The sequence below is a fragment of the Amblyomma americanum genome, chromosome 2 (assembly GCF_052857255.1).
Source record: "Amblyomma americanum isolate KBUSLIRL-KWMA chromosome 2, ASM5285725v1, whole genome shotgun sequence".
NCBI lineage: Eukaryota > Metazoa > Arthropoda > Arachnida > Ixodida > Ixodidae > Amblyomma > Amblyomma americanum.
The window spans coordinates 133,619,801-133,642,243 of NC_135498.1; the positions used below are offsets into that span (position 1 = coordinate 133,619,801).

At 45.0% G+C, this 22,443-nt stretch overlaps 1 protein-coding gene across 4 annotated transcripts in view; it reads left to right on the top strand.

Annotated features, from left to right (window-relative positions):
* The first annotated feature begins 6,748 nt into the window (after nucleotides 1-6,748).
* The window catches only part of LOC144121819 (chymotrypsinogen A-like), a 47,172-nt gene continuing 31,477 nt past the window's right edge, over nucleotides 6,749-22,443 (top strand). Inside the window, exon 1 of one of the 4 annotated variants that reach the window (XM_077655230.1) lies at nucleotides 6,749-6,799. In XM_077655230.1, the coding sequence (XP_077511356.1) occupies nucleotides 6,764-6,799 (36 nt within the window). In that variant the 5' untranslated portion in view covers nucleotides 6,749-6,763. Of the gene's footprint in view, nucleotides 6,800-9,930; nucleotides 10,198-10,248; nucleotides 10,358-22,443 lie in introns of those variants that run through there. The other 3 variants (XM_077655232.1, XM_077655231.1, XM_077655229.1) reach the window with 3 other exon arrangements.

The window sequence follows — 22,443 nt, forward strand, 5'->3', positions numbered from 1 at the left end:
ACTACCGTTTTAAATTCGCCTTTATTATCTTCTAGTTTTTTGTTGAGAGCCTCTACAGCGCAATTTGTTTTGTGTGGTAAAAGTCTTTCCTGTGAAACCTTTGCTTCACACCAAAGCGGTGCCCCCTACGAATAAAACCATTCATTGTGCAGGTGTTGAGAGGGTAAAGACCCAAAAATACCTCAATATTCTCAGTGCGGTGCACAGAAGTTTGTTCCATGGGTTTCAGTTGACTCTTGTCTGTCCGTATTATACTCTAGTGCTTTTTAGCGGGTTTTGGAAATAAATGGCGGTGTAATCCGTGCTACGCCCGACTACACTAATGCAGGAATAGATGCGTGCTGATTCATGTTTCGTTGCCATAAAGGAATAACTCATTTTCAGTATATTAACTACTGCAGGGACGAAAGTTTCCAGGACGCGAGCTCTAGGAAAAACGGTTATTGCAGCTCCAGCTCACTACCCAGTCGCCTGATATTGTCAAGAGAGGTAGGAGCGCATAGGCCTTTAATGCCTTCATACAATATCAGGCGACTGGGTAGCGAGGTGCAGCTGCAATAAATGTTTTTCCTAGAACTCGTGTCACGGAAACTTTATTTATTCGTGTGTTCTGTGCCGTCGTTCTAGAGGCCACGTAACTGCATGTGGCAGCTTATATACGGCACGTAATTCATGTTGGTGACGTGTACGTCCGTTAAAAAATGTAGTCAATCAAATGCGCCTTCTAGTGGTTGCATGGAGAGGAATTTTGACAGCCACGACGCCGAGAAGTTTGTGCATAAACTCTGGTGACGAGCGCGTTTGCATAGCGTCTACGTTAAATTCTCCGCTGATGACAAGAAGATCGTCCAATTACCACGCGATGCGTGCACGTGTCGACATTTGCGTAGTGCATAAAGGCCGTAGCCATGAAATGTTTTGTTTTTCGGGGCGGTTTCGGACGAAATTTATACGCAGGCTATCTCCACGTCTGCTGACATCGCACTTGACTGCAGGCATGTCACCCGACGTGATGCTTCTTTCAACAGCTGTTATGTCCTCTCCCCACGGCATGTTACCCGTGCGCCTTTCGTAAATGGCGATGCCGCCAACTCGAACTTCGTGACGTGTGAAGAAACCAACACAGACTAATCAGTCGAGAGTAACAGGCCTGTTCATACAATCCTCGCTGAGAGCCAGAATTTTCGCCTGGGTGACGAACTTCTTTATAAGCAGATCCCGATGGTGCATAGAAGCGAATACACGTTCAGTAATGCCATGGTCCCAGCAGCAGCCAGCCCATCGTGCATAACGGTGCAGGCCGTCGCGTTCACCGTCTGTAACCGATGGTCTTCGAGTTGCTTCATCTCCTCTCTGAGCTGCGGGTTCGGATCAGACATGACGGAACCAAGTCCCCACTGGCGTTTGTCAATTAGAGGCGCCACAAGGACGCTGCCCGTGAAAGTGTCAAGCACAAAAGATCCTGAGGATTCGAGCGCTTGAAGTCGTACACCATCTCGTCAAACGTCACCCCCTGAATTTCTAAATTGTGAGCAAATTCGCTTGTATTATCGGGAAGTGTGTCCTCCTGCAGGTGAGGCCCGCGTTCTTTTTTATGCTCAGAGTGCATATTGTCTTTACTATTGGCACACAGGACTCGTAGAGTATGTTGCGGACGCGGCAGCTACTGCGATGTAAGCTGCCACGATAGAGCTTCCTTGTATTATAAGCTGTGTCAAAACACCCTATCTTTTGTGCTCACATGCGCCTACCATGCTCCGCCAGTGCGCTCGCGCAGGGAGCTCCTCCCGGCCGCCGTTGCCTGGTGGGTTTTATCCCGGACGTCACCTGTGCACGACGGCGTGTCTACTTGAGCTTCGGAGGTTTAGCGACCCACGCGGCCTGGGAAGGCGCAGTGCTTCCTGTTTAACTCTCAGCCGCCAAGTTCAGCAGATGATTTTTTTATTTGAGAATTTTCTTGCTTTGGGGGAGGGGGGAGGGGGCGGTGTTGCCTCGAACATCTAGGCGGCCGCACGTTTCTGGCGGCCGTTAGCTTGGTCGCGCAGGCGACGAAGATTGTTGCAAGATCTTCACTTTCGCCGGACAGAGTACCGCTCTAACAGATGAATGCTCCAGTGGTGTTTGTGAGAATTTACCGTTTTCCGCCGATAGCAGCGAGGAGCCTCTCTTCTGTGCTCTTACCCCGTAAGGCAAGATCCAAGACATTGTCAACGTCGTCTTGAGGTGCAGGACCTATGTTAAGAACGACTAAAGGTGGTCGAGCTAGAGATGCAGAAGTCCTCGCATATTTCCATCATAGTGAACGGGTTCTGCGTGATTCTTGAATACAAAAGATTGAAGCAGGTGTGCTCCAGGTGTGGCGCTGAAGGTCACTTTGGAGCTTTCTGTACGCCCGCCGGTGTTCCCGCTGTGCGGTGTACGGGCATGAGCGCGTCATGTGCCGAGCTCTTTGCCGGCGCTGCGGAGGAGACCACGCCACCGTAGACAGTGTTCGCGCTCGTTCGTACGCGGCTGCTGCGGTCCACTCGCCTTCGCAACAGGCTGGCGTTCAAGAGGCGCCGCAGGACCCTCCTGCCCAGGCTTCCAGTAACCCCTACCTGGCGTTCAAGAGGCATCCGTGCCTGATGCCGCGCCCATGACCAACGAACCTCCATCGGAGATTGACTAGACGCTGACGGCGGCGTCTTCACCTGCTGAGGTAGCTCCACCTGCGACATCCATAGAGGTTGTCCCATCTTCCCTATACTGAGCGAAGGCAAGGGCAGCAAGCCATCTTTCTCTTTAGGTAGCTCAGACCAAAGAGTAGGATTTTCTGAGAGGTGGTGACTTAACTAAAAATGTAGTTTAAAGTTCACCTTCACCAAAGACCTGTTTGATCAGTATGCCTGAGCAGGTAGAGAAGCACAGTCGCGTGCAGAAGTGCTGCGCAATGATGACATCATCGCCACCGTAACCAAAAAAGCACCGAGAAGGTACAGGTCACGCCTTTTGCATTGGACTGTTCAGCAAGATTTAACGAGTGACCCCTGATGTGGCACTCCTTAATGAAATGCATTTCCCCGGCTATGGAACCTCCAGATCTCGGACTTTATTTAAGCTGCTAAGGCTCTTAATTGGGCGTGTTAGTTGCTGGGCCGAATAAACGAGCGTTAAAAAAGGCACGGACAGTACATAACGACGGGACACACGTGTTTTTAAGCAGCAGGACGACGTGTGTGTTTGCTAATATGTGGAACTTGATTACTGTAAATATGTAAAATAAACTTGTGCAGTCCTCTTCACCACCATCTGGCTTTCGCTACTCCGTCTCCATCGCGTCGTTGCTGTTCCAGACCCGTCTACCAGCTTGGGCCACAATAACTTTATGACAGTGGTGTGTATGGTCTCCTCTATTCAGGTTTTAGGTTTTGCACCTTTTGGACACCTGTGAACCTTCTTAAGATGATTTCAGAGAATGCTTAGAATCCTTCTCTGACCACGTGATAGAGAGTGGGTAATTGAGTGAGTAAAGATTTATTGAAGAAGATGGTAGCTTACTAGAGCTTACCCCAACACTAACACATATCACATAGACGTGCCCCCGAAACTCCATCATCTAAAGCTGCGTAATGCGGCCCTGCAGCTGTGGGAGGTGAAGCTGACCCCTAATACATTTCCGTTGACTGTTCGCATACGTAGCCGTGAAATCGCAGCTTGATTAGGTCTTTCAACAGCCAAAATAAGATTTGATTTTTACCGGCATCGATCAATAAGCCTGATATCTACACAGTTCTTTGTTAACTCCTCCAGCATAAAAATCTCGATGTTTTTGCCTTCACATGACGTAAGAAACTCGGGGGATGATTTAGCCTTCAGGGTGCAGTTTCTACCTTATCCAGATATTAGAAATAAAAATGCGTTGCGCGTGAAACTTGTAAGCACCTAGCTACCGCACAAAACACCATTTTCAGCAATATGTTAAACTCCAGAAATTCGATTAACACATCTTACATCATACAGCAAATATTAACATTAGATTTTACATGGATTCATTGATACCTGACCACCAAACGCCACAGCCTTGTAGACACCACGTTTGGTGGACTCATTTCGAGAAATAATAATTCGAGGATGCGCAGTTGTGGCCTGCTTGGGGTCAACATTTGTAACCGCTTTCCTTGATTGGCACGCTCATGTTTCTGCAGCATTTTGGGGGGTGTACACCCATCCTCTATTAGTGGGTTGGTTTTGCATCTAGCGGTAACAGCACGTATAATGCGCACGCAATGATTGAACATTCAAGTGCAGTTAGAACGAATAGCTTTTTTTTCTGAACAACTGCAGACTGATTAGCCAAAGACACTAAGCCTTTTGGCTCACGGTAGTGCCCTCACACATGTCTTTTTCTGCCACGGGCAACACTGATTACTATATATGCTAAAGTACTGTCACACCAATTATGTTGCGCAGAGTGAGCGCTATGTACTCGTATACTGTTCACGTTCCTAGCTGTCGGAGCTTGTAAGGCACATAAAATTTTTTGTGCAAGTTATAAAGCTCCAAACTGCAACCGTGAAGTTCTAAACGCCTCTGATGTTCTCTAATCACTCTGAAGGCTTTCTAACGATTCGTTTTAGTACTAAACATTGTGCCCTAGAATAAGAAAAAAAAAGTTATATCAAGACATTACGAATGTCTCCATCACTGAAAAATTTGCTTAGCGAGCTGCGAAAAACCTCAGCTCGGAGGGTTATTTTTCTAATAGCCGCGCACTTAACGGGACTGCAGCCAATACGAAGGAAGGATGTGGTGCACATTGTTGCACGAACGCTAAAGGCTATTGCACATAGGTGCAGTTCGCGTCTGAAAAATAGATTGTTCAATACGAGATAAACTGCTCGTTACAATGCGTTCGAAAGGACGGGATGCCGCCTCCCGATAACGGCTAGCTCTCCCTCGTTAGGCGAAGCAGTGGCGGATTGTCGCGACAAGAAATTGCTTGTTTGCCAGCGGTAGCATCCGCTTGTTTTCGCGCTCTGCTCTAAGGCGCATTCAAACTACACAAAATTTCCGGCTAGCGAAGCGCATTCGCTTCGCCGGGAAAATGGGGCCTGTGGTCATTTACACCGCCCGCTACGGCGGAAGCGACGCGGAACTGAGGCTGTTTCTCGCTTTTTTCACGAAAGCAGCGACATCTGACGGCAGTTTCTTTTCCCGCATCGGCAATTTGCGAAAGAAGCGAGAGCGTGCATGAACGCCTCAGATGGTTGGCACGCATTTCTGTCGTCGGTGGCGCGGCTGCACTCTGACTTGCGCCGTTTTATACATAGTTTTATCGCAGTCCTCGTTTCATTTCCCGGATGTGAGCTTGCAGTGGAGAAGTGGAGGAGGAGATCGTTTCGATTTTCCTCTGCAACTCTGTAATTGCTACGCTGGGAGAGTTGCGAAAGACAGATAAAAGATCAGTACGCGCCTGAGGCGGCGGTGGGTGCGCCCATCTTTGCAGGAACGCGCCCCTTTGGGCCAAGGCTGCAACCTCCTGCCGCGGTTTCGGGACCGGGAGGTGGAGTATTACGGAGAATAAGTTCATGTGAACTTCGTTGTGACTTTAATATGCGAAGCGCTGTAACCTCGCTGGCTTGTTCTTTTCTCGGCAGCTGCCTGCGTATGTCAGCGAGCAGCTTCGACAGTCTTGTAGAGGCCCTACGTCCTCGTATCCAGAAAAAAACACGCGATTCCGTAAGGCGCTACCGGTAGATCACCGCCTGGCACAGACCATCGGGCGAGGTGAAAATTTTATATTGCTCTGTGTACGCGATTATGCACTGTTGGTTGTTTTCTTTATTTTGATTGTCATGTCTGAGACAGCGCTTCGTAACGCGTACAAAAATTGTGGCGCGCTAATATTGTAAGCCGATTTTACCCAGCTTAAGGTTTCTTTTCCGTTCGTTCATTGAACCACCCGCCCATAACCTCCTTCATTTCGGGAGCTGAATTTTCTACAGTTGTGCCACTCCAGCTCGGCGGTAACATAATGGTTCATAAGGCTAAGATGTTTTGTGCTTCGGTCCTTCAGAAACGAAATTTGCCTTCAGGCGCTGTTAGGGACGTCGGTAGCACCTGGAATAGTTACTAAATCAACCATCCGTCCCATTTCAGGCTGAATACGCCAAACGTACTGTACTGGCGCCCGAAAAAAAAAAACAAACAGCGGCACGAACGAAATGATCCGTACGCTGGCTACGCAGTGCGTAATACACACGTGGTACACGACCGCGCGAGGTCCGCATGCATGCCATAAAAGCTAGCTGCGGCTCGCGAACATCGGCGTGTTACAAGATGTAAAAGCAATTGTAAGTACCGATCACTCCCAGTTTGTTGCCGATTTTTTCCCACAGCTCATTGTGGGTCACGTCCTTGATATTTAAAGGGTGCTTGTCGTATAGGAATGGGTGCTCCTTTATGGCATCAAGTAGCATCTTCACAGAGAAAGCGCCGGCCCGTTCCTCTGCCATTTATGCCGCATACTGAATTTCGACCGGACGTGACAACAACTGTCCTTCGACGCTTCCGCTGTGAAGGCGGCAGAATGGGTCCCGGACCGATCGCCCCGCCGCGCCGCTTTCCGCCTCAGCCCGAGTCAAAATCGGCCGAATCTGCGCGAATCCGCTTCGCTCGCCAGAAATTCGGTGTAGTGTGAATGGGCCTTTAGAGCCGTCGCCACGTGGTAGCAGAGCGCTTAAAACATGGCTCGAAATCCGTCGTCGGCATCGAATGGTGATTGATGCAGGAGTGCCCAAATATGCTCGCGGACCGCACAGTGAGTGATGTATTTTTGCTTCAGGTTTCGAAAACACCACACTCAAGGAGGTAATTAGGTACGGTATTCATCGTTTCTCACCTTGCAGCGTTCTCCAATCTGCAACACACAAAAATGGGCAATATAATGATGTTTTAAAATTTCCTGGGGCGCGTATAGAAACTTAGGAGCCGGTTCTCGTTTGCTGTTGCACCTGGGGCAGTCATTCAGTGAACACCTGACGCACGTTATTGTTATACCGTGCTGAGTTCGTTCCCTTAATGGCCGCTATCAAATTCTGTGGAATTGTTAGTTCACACTTAAATATAAAAAGAAACCAGCACCGTAGCTTTCTTGGTCAAATTGACATTTGGCTTAGGAAGTCGTAGGTAGTCGGTGCCTGGTAATAAGTGGACAACATCTCAGATCACGAACAAATCTGAATCCTAAAGTTTTACATAACGTACGAAATTGAAGAATACTCGACAATGCGCGCTCTGTGTTGTGTCACTTCTTCTCTGTCCCGTCGGTCGCTCTTATGAATCACTGAAGAACACTGCCATTTTGCAATATTCTGGGTGACTAAAATGCTAAGAAATTGATGTGGCGAAAGGAATATGCAGGTGGAGCTTAAGAATACTCAACGAAAAGATCATTGTTCAGAGAGAAAACACATGTGGACGACATTCTAACTGAATTGGTTAGCGCAAATTGAAACGAAGAAATAGACATGGACAGGGCGTTTAATGCGCAAAACTGGCGACCGTTCTTCTGAGTGGCATGGTGCAAATAGGAGCCAGCAAACCTAAACAATAACTGTGGGAATTGAGATTAATTGACGAGCTAAGGAATTCCTCTTGAATAACTCAGCCACCGTGGCCGTAAAGCGGAAAAATTCTAGTAATTATCAGAGGCAATTTCCATTTTTAAGCTCTGCATGCCTGATGATAATATTCACGAATATAAGTCGCTGTACTGACTCTATTTCATGCCCCCAAAGTCAGGATTTGCACGCGCCGCCAACAATGAGAAGGCGCGACAAGGGCACAAAAATTGGGTGTTGAGTACTTCTGCTTCACATATCAGAGTCAGAGCCGGGCATTCTTTTATTTGAGCAAGGGAGCTTTAGACTTCCGTAAAAATATTTAGTTAACAAAATCAGTGGGCTGTCTGATTAATTCTTGAGAAATCGTAATTGCGCGAAACGCGCGCGCACACACACGCACACACAAAAACAGGGGACGGGACGAGCGCGATTGCGCTCGTCCCGCAGCTTGGATTGTGTGTGTGTTTCGCGCAACCACCATGTCTAAAATGTTGCACCAACTAGCCCGACAAAACGTTCTACTTAAGAATGTCCCATTGATGCTTACCTTGCATTTTGAGCTAGCATTTCTCAAGTGTGCATTGTGCTATCTGTGATTTGTGTTGTGTATTGTGAGTTAAAACGGTGCTTTGATGAGAACTATATCATCAGGTCTAAGCATTTCATCTCTTGTGTTAAAACAGTAGTCAGCGCAGCTCTCAGGCACCAACCTCGGCCTTTATGTCAAAGTAAATAATTAAAAATCACTGTGCAGTGACAAAGTTCCAAGGCCCTTGCAACAGCAACCTTGACGACTTGCTGCTATACTGACATTGTAGGGCAAAACCCGCTCCCACAGGCGCGCAATTAACCTGGTCCCCCTTCAGCTGTGTCGTCCATATCCTAGCAAACTTACTAATCTCTCCTTCCATCTTCTCTTTTTGCCACCCCTGCTACATTTACCTTTTCCTAGAATCCACAATTTACACAAAATGACCATTGGATTTCTTCCTTTGCACTGCATGCCCTACCATGCATTGCCCATTTTTTCTGCCTGATTGCAGCTGTAGACATCATACAGTAGCTTTCCCTCCTGTACGTACTCTAGCTTTCTGTCTCCGAGCGTTACAACTATCATTTTCCTATCGATAGTTCGCTGCGCTGTTTTAATTATATATTTCGACAACTTTCGCTACTTTCCTAGTTTCTTCCCACGGGTAAGTACTGGCAAGAGAGAAATGTTATATGCTTTCCACTTGGGGAACCCGCTGAGGTGCTATTCATGACCTCAGAGTGAGTGAAAAGACGGACTGCAGGGAATGATTGAGAACCTTAACAGGAGCTCAATTAACATTCTTGTTTATTTTTTCTGTAATCATAGACGGAGCAAGTGGCTTCGAACCCAATGCGAAAAATGATGCTGGTATGTTTGGCACGCGGTCATGTCAAAGTGTATAGTGGTCATGTTCTAGTAATGAATCACTTCTGCCTCCCATTGCTTTCTCCATCATGCCGCTGCCATCCTCATGCAGTGTCCTTGAACTGGTGTACCATTTTTGGCGTACAAAATCTGCAGGTAACGCGTATGTGCGTTTCTGTACGGCAACAAAACCTGTATGCACGCAAGCCTCACAAAAACCAGAAGCTTGGAAGTATGCGAACATTATCTTAATTCATGCGAAAGGAGACGCCAAAGATTTGGAAAATTACAGGCCGATCAGCTTACTGTCCATTGTCTACAAAGTAATTACTAAGGTAGTCGCTAATATAGTCAGGGCAACCTTAGACATTAATCAATCAAATCATCAGGCAGGCGTTCGTAAAATATATTCCACAGTAGATTATATTCACACTATCAATGAGGTTATAGATAAATGCGCAGAATATAAGCAACCCCTATAAATAGCCTATACTGACTACATGAAAGCATTTGACTCGGTGGAAGCCATAGCGGTCATGCATGCATTGCGGAATAAGGGTGTAGAAGAGCCTTATGTGAAATTACTGGCAGATGTATATAGGAACTGCACAGCTACCATAGTACTCGATAATGTCAGCAGTAAAATTCCTATAAAGCAGGGCATCAGGCTGGAGACACGACCTCGCCAATACTATTCACCACCTGTTTACAGGAGGTGTTCTGAGACCTGAATGGATAACAGTTTTGGATACGAATTAATGTAGAATACCTAAATAATCTGCGATTTGCATATGGCATTTCTTTGCTGAGACACTCAGGAGATCAACTGCAAAGCATGATCAATGAGTAAGCAGGTAGAGCAGAACGGTGGGTCTAAAAATTGACATCCAGAAAATCAAAGGAATGTTCCACACCTAGCAAAGGAAGAACAGTTCACCTCACAGTTCATCGACCGCTCCAACAGACACCGCATGGATTGCACCTGCACCTTATTGCTGTTATGCTGACCTGGCTTCATATGACCCGTCCTGGCAACCCTCTTGGACCGTGGCTCCTTCGCAGAAGTTCAGCTCATCGCCTACGACATCACCATTTCCTCTGGATATAAACGAACGCCAGCGGCCCGCGCCTTCCAGTGGGCGTGTGAACAGCATCGTGGCACGGTTGCTTGACAGCATGCGTTTGTTCATGCAGGTTAGTAATGACGTTCATATGTTTGCAAAGAATTCTAGCAATGTTTGTCTTGTGCTGTTCCCACGCCCACAAGTGCTATTAGGTTTGCTTGTGCAGTCATTTGATGTGTGTGCTCAGCTGGTTCTGCAGTCGGGTGATGTCGAACTTAACCCTGGCCCTGGTACGCGTTCTAAGAACAGTGAAACGGATGACTCTGTACAGGAAAAGCTTAATGACGTGTTAACTTTATTACAGAACGTTAACTCACGCACTGCTAGAATGGAAACCGAACAGTTACGCTTAATTGCTTCCATATCTGAAATAAAGGAAAATCAGGAATCTATGAAAAAGAATATCTCCGATATCGATGCGAGGCTGTCGGCAGTTGAACTTCAAGCTTCTGCTTCTGACGCAGCTCAACAAGAGCTGCTGACCCTGCGCGAACTCGCTGATAACCTGATTAGCGAGAATGCCAAATTGCGGCTTAGTCAGTCACAGCTTGAAGACAGGCAGCGAAGAGATAATCTATTGTTTTTTGGCTTACGTGACAGTACAACGGAAACATGGGAAGGAACGGAAGACAAGCTTTTGAGCGTTATCTCTAACTGCTTCAGTCCGGCGCTTATGAAGGATGCGTTTGAACGTACCCATAGGATTGGTACATTTACGGATGATAAATGTCGCCCGGTCATCGTGAAGTTCTCCTCCTTTAAAACAAAGCAACAAATTCTATCCCAGTCAGCGAAACTTAAAGATGAAGGTATCACCGTAAGTGAAGATTACTCGTTGGAAACGCGTCAGGCCAGGAAAAAGCTGCTTCAATTCGCTAAGGGTCAGGACTCATTTTACAAGCTTAGGCACAACAAACTGTACATTAAGAACAAATGCTACAGTTATAACCCTGCTCGCGACTGCGTTTTCATGGAGGCTAATCTTCGGGCATCAGCAACTTCTCTTGATAGTAACTCAAGTCACGATATCGCTGCTTCATCACATGCTGAGCCGACTGATCGATTGTCTCCCTAGCCAGTCCACAATCAGCAGTCAAATGACGGTACCTCTGGCTCGACCTACGCGCCGTAGGGCTGCGCGAGGGGCAGTGGGCCAGTGTCCGATACTGGCAACTCGCTTTCTCTTCTTTTTTCCAACATACGAAGCTTACTACCCAAGCGCGATGAACTTAATCCTATCATTGATTCGTGTGATGCTGATGTCGTCTTACTAACCGAAACATGGCTTTCTTCCAAGATAGCGGACATTGAACTTTTTGACTGCAAAAAACGCTATAACGTGTTTAGATCTGACAGAAGTGAGAGATCTGGAGGAGGTGTTTTAATAGCTGTCGCGGACAATTTTGTAGCATCGCCTATTAATATTCCAACTAGCCTGGAACTGGTTTGGGTGGAACTTAGTGTACGTTTTAAGAGAATGACTTTGGGTATATTTTACCGTACCCCGTCCTCGAGCCATACATTCGTTGATGATTTGCATGATTCCCTTAACATGATCACTGTACGATTTCCGAGTACACCTATTGTCTTAGCTGGTGACTTTAACTACCCTAGTATCGTGTGGACTAGTACATCACCTTATCTCAGCTCTTTTTCTACTGAGTGCAAAAAGTTTTTGTCAACTTGTATGGATTTCAATCTTTCGCAGTTAGTCTCTAAACCTACTCGAACTACTTTATCCTCATCGAATGTTTTAGATCTTGTTCTAACTAACGTGCCTGATCATATCCCTTCGATTTTTTACCTAGCTGGTCTCAGCGATCATTCTTTGCTGCATTTTGATGTACAAATTCCTGTATCTATCCGAGTTAGTCAGACTGAACACATTAGAGATTATAAACGGGCTGACTTTAATGCTATTAACTGCGAACTAGCTGGTTTTTTGGATGATTACTTACCAGGCTTTTCACAGCGTTCTCTTTACGCTAACTGGGATTTGTTCAAAGATATCGTTGAACATCTCATTAACACTTTTGCACCATTAAGATCTTTGAAGTGCGATCGGGAATCACCTTGGTTTAATAATGTTTTAAAAAGACTCTCCAATAAAAAGAAGCGCTTGTTCCGCTCTGCGAAGTTGTTGAATTCTAAACAACGATGGGAGGCCTACTTTTCCGCAGCTGCAGAGTACAAAGGTGCGCTAAAAAACGCAAAGGACACATTTTTTAACCACACACTGCCTGCTATGCTGGTCAATAATCCAAAACAATTTTGGAATGTAGTTAACAAGAAAGACCCTTCCACAATACTACTTACTTCTTCTGATGGTGTTGCCTTTCCTCCATACGAATGTGCTTCTGTTCTAAACAATACATTTGCTGCGGCATTTTCTACCAACGTTTCTCTTGTTCATCGCGTGTGCCCTGTTTTTGATGCTCTTCCTATGGATACAGTTATATTCGACGCGTCAGGCATCCAGTGCATCATAGAAAATCTTAAGGTTTCCTCTTCCTGCGGTGTTGACAACATTAATTCGAAGTTTTTTATTAATACAAAGTACTATTGTTCCATAATTCTTACTAAATTGTTTGAGCAGTCTCTTGCAACAGGTTGTTCCCAATGATTGGAAAATTGGGAAGGTGATTCCACTGCATAAGTCCGGAAGTAAACATTCTCCTGATAACTTTAGACCTATATCACTCACTAGTATTCCATGCAAGATCATGGAACACGTCATATATTCTCATCTCATCTCTTTTTTAGAATCTAACTCCTTTTTCAGCATTGCCCAGCATGGTTTTCGTAAGTCTTTTTCATGCGAAACTCAGCTTATATGTTTCACACATGACCTTCATTGCATCCTTGACCACGGGTCTCAGGCAGATTGCATATTTTTGGACTTCTCGAAAGCGTTTGACACTGTTTCACATGAGCATCTCTTTCTTAAATTAAGCAATCTTAACATAGACCCTAATGTCCTTGCATGGCTACAATGCTTTCTTTCTAACCGTTCACAATTCGTAACAGCGAACAATATAAACTCTCATTCTTTGCCTGTCCGTTCCGGCGTGCCTCAGGGGTCAGTTCTTGGGCCCCTCCTTTTTCTCATCTATATAAATGACTTACCGGCTAACATTTCTTCTTCAATTAATCTTTTTGCCGATGATTGTGTTATTTACCGCGAAATTAAAGATGGTAATGATGTCTCTTGTCTTCAATCCGATATTAACAAGGTTCTTGACTGGTGTTTTACTTGGAACATGCAACTAAACATTAATAAAAGTAAACATGTACGCATTTCTCGTCTCTCTAATGCCCCTTCTTATCACATTAACAACGTGTCTCTCGAAACCGTGTCATGTTATAAATATCTGGGTGTTTACGTTTCTTGTAACCTGTCTTGGAAAACTCACGTTGAATACATAATAAATAACGCTGATCGCATGCTTGGGTACCTTCGCAGAAATTTCTCACGTTCATCTACTTCAATAAAATTATTACTTTATAAAACATTGGTTCGGTCCAAGTTAGAGTATGCTGCATCTGTCTGGAGCCCTGGCATCGATTCACTCGTTTCAGATTTGGAAGCTGTACAGAACCGCGCATGCCGTTTCATTCTTTCTAATTATCACCGAACAAGCAGTGTAACCGCCATGAAATCAAGTTTGTCCCTACCACTTCTTTCCCACCGCAGATCAATAGCCTCATTGTGTCTCTTTCATAAAATTTACCACAACAGCTTTCTCAATCCTAAGTTACTGTCTCGACCATGTTACATATCAGCATGCGTTGATCACCGTCATAAAGTTGGAATCCCATCTTGTCACACCAAATGTTTTCATGACTCATTCATACCCCGAACTTGTGTCAGCTGGAATCACCTTCCCCACGACATCCCAGGTATTTCCGATAACAATGCATTTCGTAAAGTCCTTAATGTTTCTTTCTGAGTATGTGTCGTTTATTACTGTATAAAAATTGCTTTTTTACTGTCTACACACTGTTTTAATATATCCCCACTGCATTCTAATCTTATTGCCTTCCTGTGTTTTCACTTTTTATGTATTCCTGGTTTATTTTTGTTTTCCCTCCTTGTTGTTGCTGTTTAGGCTGAATTTTTATGTACTCCCACTCCCCTCTGTAATGCCTTCGGGCCCTGAGGGTACAATAAATAAATAAATAAATAAATTGGCAGCGAGGTACTGGAAGTGATAAAGGAATGTCTACTTAGGGCAGGCAGTGATCGCTGATCCTTATTCTGAGATGGAAATAACTAGCAGATCAAGATTGGGATGGAGCTCATATGGCGGTTTCTCTGAGATCATGAATGGCAGTTTACCATACCAATATCTCTTAAGAAAACTATACAAGAGGTGTATCTTACCGGTACTCACCTACGCGGCAGAAACTTAGAGGCTAACGGAAAGGGTTGAACTCAAGATGAGGACAACGCAGCGAGCTATGCAAAAAAAATTATAGGAGTAACGTTAAGAGACAAGAAGCGGGCCGAGTGGGCGAGGGAAGAAACGCGGATTAATGACATCCTATTCGAAACCAAGAGGAAGAAATGGCTTGGGCAGAGCATGTAATGCGAAGGCAAGATAGCCGCTGGTCCGTGAGGACAACGGAGTTTATTCCAAGAGATGGCAAGCATAGCAGGGGGCGGCAGAAAGTTAGTTGGGCGGATGAAAATAAGAAGTTTGCGGGCATACAGTGGGCGCAGCTGGCAAAGGGCAAGGCTAATTGGACAGACATGGGAGAGGCCTCTACCCTCCTGTGGGCGGAGTCAGGCTGATGAGTATGATGATGATGATCGTAGCGGTGCAGTTACTGTAGATATCTTGCAGTATTATCGCATAAGGCTCTTCTACACCCTTATTCTGAAATGCGTGCGTGACTGCTATGGTTTGCGCTGCGTCAACTGCTTTCTCGTAATCAATGAAGGCTATATATAGGGGTTGGGTATATTCTGCGCAATTCTCTATTGCCTGATTGATATAGTGTGAATATGGTATATTGTGGAATAACCTTTACTAAAGCCTGCCTGATCAGTTGGTTGATTAAAGTCTAAGGTTTCCCTGACTCTATTAGCGACTACCTTAGTAAATACTTTGTAGGCAACAGACAGTATGCTGATCGGCCTGTTATTTTTCAAGCCTTTGGTGTTGTCTCCTTTCGTATGAATTAAGATAATGTTTGCATTCTTCCAAGCTTCCCGTAGGATCTAGGTCATAACGAATTGCGTATACAGGGTGGCTAGTTTTTCTAGCATAATCTGCCGTCAATCCTTCATCAGATCTGCTGTTACCTGATCCTCACCAGCTGGTTTTCCCCTTTGCAATGCTCCCAAGGCTTTCTTTATTTCCTCTTTCGTTACTGGCGGGATGAGGCACTGCTGTGCGCTACTGTCTTTATCATTTATGTTTTGATTACATTGGGTACTGTACAGATTTGTGTAGAACTCTTAGGCTACTTTAACTATCTAATTCATATTGGTAATGGCATTGCGTTCTTTGTCTCTTAGCATATACACCTAATTTTTACCTCTGCCTAATTTCCTCTTCAGCGCTTTTAGGCTACCTTCGTTCGTTAGTGCATGCGCCATTCTTTCCGTATTAAACTTCCTTATGTCAGCTAACTTGTGCTTAATTATTACCGTCAAAAGCTCTCCTACCTTTATTCTGTCTGTAGGTTTAGACACCCGCATGTCAAAAATATGGCTATACAATAACACACTCGAAATGATCTGTTCACATCCGCACTGTGTAGAAGTGAGACCAGTTGTCTGAAAACCGGCACACATTTCTGATTAATCCAGTGTGTGCTGTGTTTCGTGAAAGACAGGCAATGAAGAAACTAAAAAATAAGTCTGTCGAGCAGTGGACAACAGCCGCTTTTTTGCGTGTGGGCCGGCAGTTCGAGCCCGCATTCTTACGTTTAATTTTTTCCTTTCTTAAAACTCAATTGTATCCCTCTGTGTACTAAACCTTTTAAGTTGTTAGTCGTAATGCTAAGTGGTTTATGAATGTGTCAAGAATACTCTGAGCTGAACTTTTTTTGTGTATTTCATTATGAATCGGACGCACTATTGGGGATTCACTTTTGGGGCTTATGGTCAAAATTATACCGGCTTGATATATATTTTACGTACTCTTTTTGGTTTGCTCTCTCTTCTAGGCAAGACATAGTTATACTCTTGAGTTGCCATGGTCCATAAATAGAAGGCTTAGTGCTTTTGGCTCTACAGGCTGCAACTGGAGAATATAAAGCCTGGTTTTTAAGCGATGTTTCGCAAATGTTGTGATCACAGCTACTACTACTACAACGCCAACGGCTTTTCGACCGAATGAGCTGTATGCGCTGTCGCGTAAAAGAACTGCGCGTTAAATAGCCAGCTCCTCAGAAGTAGTCACCGGATGCTCCACCTGCTCCTGCCTTCAAATGAATGCGTTGAAATGAACATAAAGTTAATATCATCAATATTACTGACGATGTCGCTAGGAGCGTTCTCTCACCAGTGCTAACCAGGTGGCCTTTATAGCGGGCGCGATTTTGGACTTCAGGCAGTGCTACCACTGTACTTTCTATTGTGTTAGGGGCAGTTGTTTTTCACAATTTTGCCCCTGCCAATAATTATCGTCCTTTTGTGATGGTAAGTGTCTTCAAGAAGTTTGTCAACGAGGTATTGGTTGTAATTAAAGATTAAAAATTAGAGATCACTGCTGCTACCCGCACTGGAAGAATGCGAAAGCGTTGATGCCCCCTCGACACTGGTCGCCTTTCAAATTTGGCGCCATTCTTGTTTTCTCGTTCACTTGATTGATTATTTATCGATTGACTAAGATTATACCCTCGTTTCATCCCGGCAACCATTTCGGGTTTTCAATTTTGTGCCGCACAACTTAAATAGTTCCGTAATTAACCACTTTATTGACAAATATTTCGCCCTAATTCATCTTGATTAAAAATTAATGTACTATTAATTCATTTTTATTCACATTTATTCACAATTAATTAATCGCTTCATCTCAGAATTCATTTCAGACTTCCAAATTTGGCGCCACGCGTTGGCTCCGCCCCCAGTTTTGGTGACGTGTCCCCCCACTTCCGGCATTTTTAAATTTGGCGCCACGTTTTCTTTGGCCCGCCCACTTTTTGAACGTTTTTGGCTCTAATTAATTATTATTCATCCGATTTCGAATACTTTTGTCAGGCAGCATCCTAACATCATCTTCTTTCGATTACAACCACTCGTTTGACGCTACCTCTTCTGACTTGCCCACAACAGCTGACGATAAATTTTGCGGACACGATCCCTGCCGACATAGCCTGTAAAGCTTTGGCTTTATTAAAGAGATATACTGGAAGGACAAATAATTCAAATATTAGAACTAAGCCTTGCTATTGAGGTGTTACGGAGGTAAAGTGTCTGTATTTTGTTTATTGTGCTATTCCAGCCTGCTTCTGTATTTTCTAGCCCTTAGAAAATGAGTAAGTATGAGAGCGCTAGTTGGCGAAAAAATTACTTTAAAAGACACTGAGGGTAAGTCTATCCATATATCGTTCTCAGCTAAAAATTGATCATATGCCTCCTTCTGACTATGCTGACGCTTGTCCGCCAGCAAAACATGCACTCACGGCCGAGAAAATTCAGCTTAAAAAGCTTTCCGCTTGACCATTCAAACTCGTGAAGTAATCACCAAAGAGACAGGTTGTCACCGATTTGGTAGTGAATCTCAATGTAATCTAGCCGTTCATGTCAGCACTAAAATCGATGTGAACGCGCCGATTTCAGTTGCGAAATCTGCTGTTGACTCCGACATGTCTACATGGTTCTTGCTCTTGTCGAGCTCTACAAAGGTCTGTTTTCCGTAACAGGGGTCTCGATGATTTGAACGCGGTTTCCTACCGATACAGTCCTGCATCTATTTGTCTTCACTGTCCATATGAAAGTGAGGACCGAATAATTATGATGCTGTGGTGGGCTGTATGATTGCCTCATTATGAAAAATAAGCAGGCTTGTTGGGATGCTGTTCACTCAGGAAGAAGCAGAGGAACCGCAGTACTTCGTGTTTTTGAAGGGAAAAAGTTTGGGCACGTTAGTGTTGCATTTCTCGCAATCAAACGTTGCGCTCAAACGAAGAACACCCGAGATACCGGCGCCAACTTTCAACTGAAGTTTTCTTGCATGATCAGGCGCATATATACACACATCTTATATCTGAAGCAGAATGAAAAAAACAAATAAAAACGCTATAGGCACTGCGCTACAAATGCTGGCAGTCGTCATCTGCTAGACAGATCTTGATTGGCCTGCGTACACGACGGTGTAGCATCGTTGTGTGCGTGTCTATCGCGTTTTTTTTCTTTTACTCCTTTACATTTTCATTCTCTTGCAGACTCGTAGCACTTGCATGATGTAATACAACGTGAGATAAGTGTTAGCGCTTGTCCATATGTTGTCTTTCGTCTCGTCTTCGTTTGAGCGCAATGTTCGCTTTGCGTCGAGTGTAGGAAAAAGCTTTTCAGGGAGAAAAAAATTCGCGATCTTTTTAATCTACCACAGACACATGCAGAACCGGGAAATATCTGCCCTCTTCATCACGACGCTGTTGACAAGGCCTACGCTCGTACGGCAACAGCAGATTGGCGCAATATTCTCACTTCTAGAATATTATACTCATATGCCGACGTGGCTTAAGACACATTAGCTACCAGTTGCAATAACTATCGCCTAGGTTGCATTACCCGAAAAACCTGCTCAAATTTAGTGACCTCTAATACCACGTGCAAAATATGACGTGCACTCTTAACTCATGTTGTTGCAAGAACCACCTCGGTGTCGCAAGGAGCTCACGGGACATCTGTTTTTGCTCCCTGGAGGTTGCAGCCATGTGCTGCCTACCCGACTTCGCGGTCTGTTGCCTTCACAGATATCACACGACGATAAGAGAATGGCGCCAAGAAGGGGTGCTAGTGAGTCACGAGTATAGCCTTTCCAGCTGCAAAGATTATCGCCGCTATATTTCATAATAACGAAGCACGTGTGTTATGACACAGATGCGCTCCAGAGCAAAGGAAATTGAAATTAATGGCAGCCAGTTAAGCCACCAACCCAATAAGCTATTGAAATACGCTGCCTTCTGACATTACTCATCTGGATAGTTTTTTGAGGACTCTTCTTATTCTTGTGCCGGGAGTTTTCTTGCGAAGTCGAACTACATGCAGAAATTGAAGAATATATAGAGACAACAACAAAAATTAGCAAGCAACCTTATTTACACCACAACAGTCAGGCCCCGATGAAAGTGCCTTAGGCCTGGCTGTCACCTTTCAATCAAACATTGAACAATTGGTTCAACGTTATTGTCCCATCGCCGGTGGAAAATATGGTCTTTACTAATTATCACACTAATAGAGACAATGAACGTACTTATAACTGTATTTATGCTTGCTAGTTATAATGAATTTTATGGCTTACAGCAACTGAAGCTGTGATGCGCCTCGGCCAGCCTGAAACAAAATGTGACAAGTAACTCACTCTCGCCGCATTTGATCCGATGTCCTTTTGATTCTTTTTAGTCTTTGTGAACAAGCCCACCCCTAGCGACTGCCCGAACATGCATCCCGTGCGGCACGACACGAGCTTCACGTCAGAAAAGCACGTCGGAAAAGTTTGTACGGAGAGAGATATAGACGAGAAAGATAGGCAGGGAAGTTAACAACAAGATGATACTAGTTCGCTTCACTGCACGGGGAGAAAGATGAGAGGATGTGAGCAAAAATGAAAAAATAAAGCTTATTTTAAAGTGATCCGCAGCAACTAAGGAATCAACGTCGCGTATGGCGTACTGATTGCCTATAGCGCAGACACAACTCCCTCGAGAAACGGAGCACTGCTGGGCATACCTTCAGAACCGACGGTCGCTGTTGATAACGTACATGGACCTTCATTTGTGTCCGCGGCAGAGGGTCAAAGCTGTCCACTGCACGGCGTACCGAATGTCTCTGAGCACTATGTTGGAAAACATGCAGAGAAAAAGTATTCAATGTCCTCGTTACACCAGCAAATAACGCAGAAAGAACTAATAGCTATGCGGAAAAAAATGAAGTACCGGTTTCTGAATGCAACGCCAAGCCACAGACGGCGCGGCAAAATTTCTTCACGACGCTCCAGGCAGGGTGGATATCGGACTTGTAGGCCGGGATCCAAAGATATAGATGAAAGAAAACTGACCCGAATTCTGTCAGACAAATGCGACTTCCTACGCATGCGTTAAAAACTACCCGCTGCTTCACTGCACCATCGTCGCACGCATATCTGAAACACAAACACCGTCTCTGTGGGCAGGTCAGGCGTAGTCGTTCGAGCAATGCTTTGCTGAGGTGCTACAGGGCTGTATTAGCGATTCGTAGGCACATCGAATGTGCTACGTTTCCACATTCGACGAGGTCCTGTTCTCTTCATTGGAAGCCCTGCCGTCTCATTTTTTCTTCTAATTTTGAGTTAGAATATTATTAAACCGTGTTTGTTCCGTAATTCATTCTGCTTTATTGCTGCACCTTAACTTTGTCCTCCCCCCCTTTTTTTTTCTTGTTCCATAGTTAGTTGCGATATCGGAATTTTAGTTCCCACGCTTTTGAAAAACCAACCTTCTGCCCCTTAGGTTGCTATTGGCAAGATATAATTATTGTACCTCTATAAATTCCTTTTTTCGATATATTACAGTGCTCTGCCATTGATTGTCGGACAGCTACATGCGCAATGCAGTCAGTCTTTTTGATACTTATTTAACTGTTTCCTTTTAGTGGTCCAGCTTTGTGGTCTAAACTATTCTTAGATGTGTCTGTTTCCTTGTGAATTGTGATAGCTCGCCTCCCATAGTAGGCTCATGTTGCCTGTGCCGATTGCAGAAAAGTCGTCCTCTTTAACGGCATTTATTAGCTACGTTCTGCTTTGGCAGTTTAGGCCTCCATTCATGGGCTGGGATCACTTCCCTGAACTGTATTCAATCAGGCAGCGTCATTTAAAAATCGTAGTTTACTAGGCCTTCGTACGTATATCTCTACCCCGACTCTTCCCAATCCCAATAAGGCAGGGCAGCGGAGAGATCGTGGCTCCCTGTCTGAGACCCTTCCCGTTTGATAATTTAGCAGTCCTCTGTTGGGCTCTATGGTGGCTTTTATATTCCGTAGAGAAAATTTCTAGATCGTTTATTTATGTCTTTTGCATACCTTCGTCACGCTTTATATGCATAAATGACGGCTGTTATTTCAACTTAATCTAATGCATTTTTAATCTATCAACATATAGTTCGAGGCTGCTTGCATTTTGCTCATTTGCCGATATCGGCCAGATGGCGATCTCTACCAAAGCAGCCACACAGAAATGTTGAAGTGTTTAAGCCGAAAACACGAAATCAAGGTCAGTCTCAGCGAGCATATATCATCATGTTGCGCGAAAATGACTTCATCGTCTAGAAATATTTAAAGCAGACATTATATATCGCGAGAAGGCTGACGGGCGACACATTCGTCAGTGATGTGGGTGGCCGCGAAAACACAAAAACTATGCAGACAAAAAGATAATGTCGTTTCGCAATAAATAAGGAAAATAAATTAGAGGACACCAAATTACCATTAGCTGCGACAAAAGTGAGAACTTAAGAATCTCATTTTGAGCGAGCGCACATACCCTGGTAGCGCATTCCTCCGCCAGCGTCATAACCTACTTTTACACAGTAGCCATCCTCTGGGTTCTTTTCCTGCCAGCCACCTTCCGGCCACACCCTCCTCTGTATTCTACAAGTGGAGAGGGGGATTTCCTCTCGCTCCTCTTTTCCACCTGCCAACCATGGCAAGTGAGAGGTCGCATCTGGCTCTTCCGTGTAACAATCTTGGCAGGTGGCAGGGTTGTTCCCGTGGCAGTCACCTTCCGGGCTTTCTCTCCTCTTCATTAGTAGAGAAGGGGGAGATTTTCCTTGCTCCCCTTCGCAACCTGCCAACCATGGCAAGTGACAGGTCGCAGCTTGCTTTTCCGTGTAACAACCTCGGCAGGTGGCAGGGTTGTTCCCGTGGCAGCCACCTTCCGGGCTCTCTCTCCTCTTCCTTAGTAGAGAAGAGGGGGATCTTCCTTGCTGCCATTTGCAACCTGCCAACCATGGAAAGTGACAGGTCGCAGCTGGCCCTTCCGTGTAACAACCTCGGCAGAAGGCAGGATGGTTCCCGTGGCAGCTACCTTCCGGGCTCTCTCTCCTCTTCCTTAGCAAAGAAGAGGGGGATTTTCCTTGCTCCTCTTTGCAACCTGCCAACCAT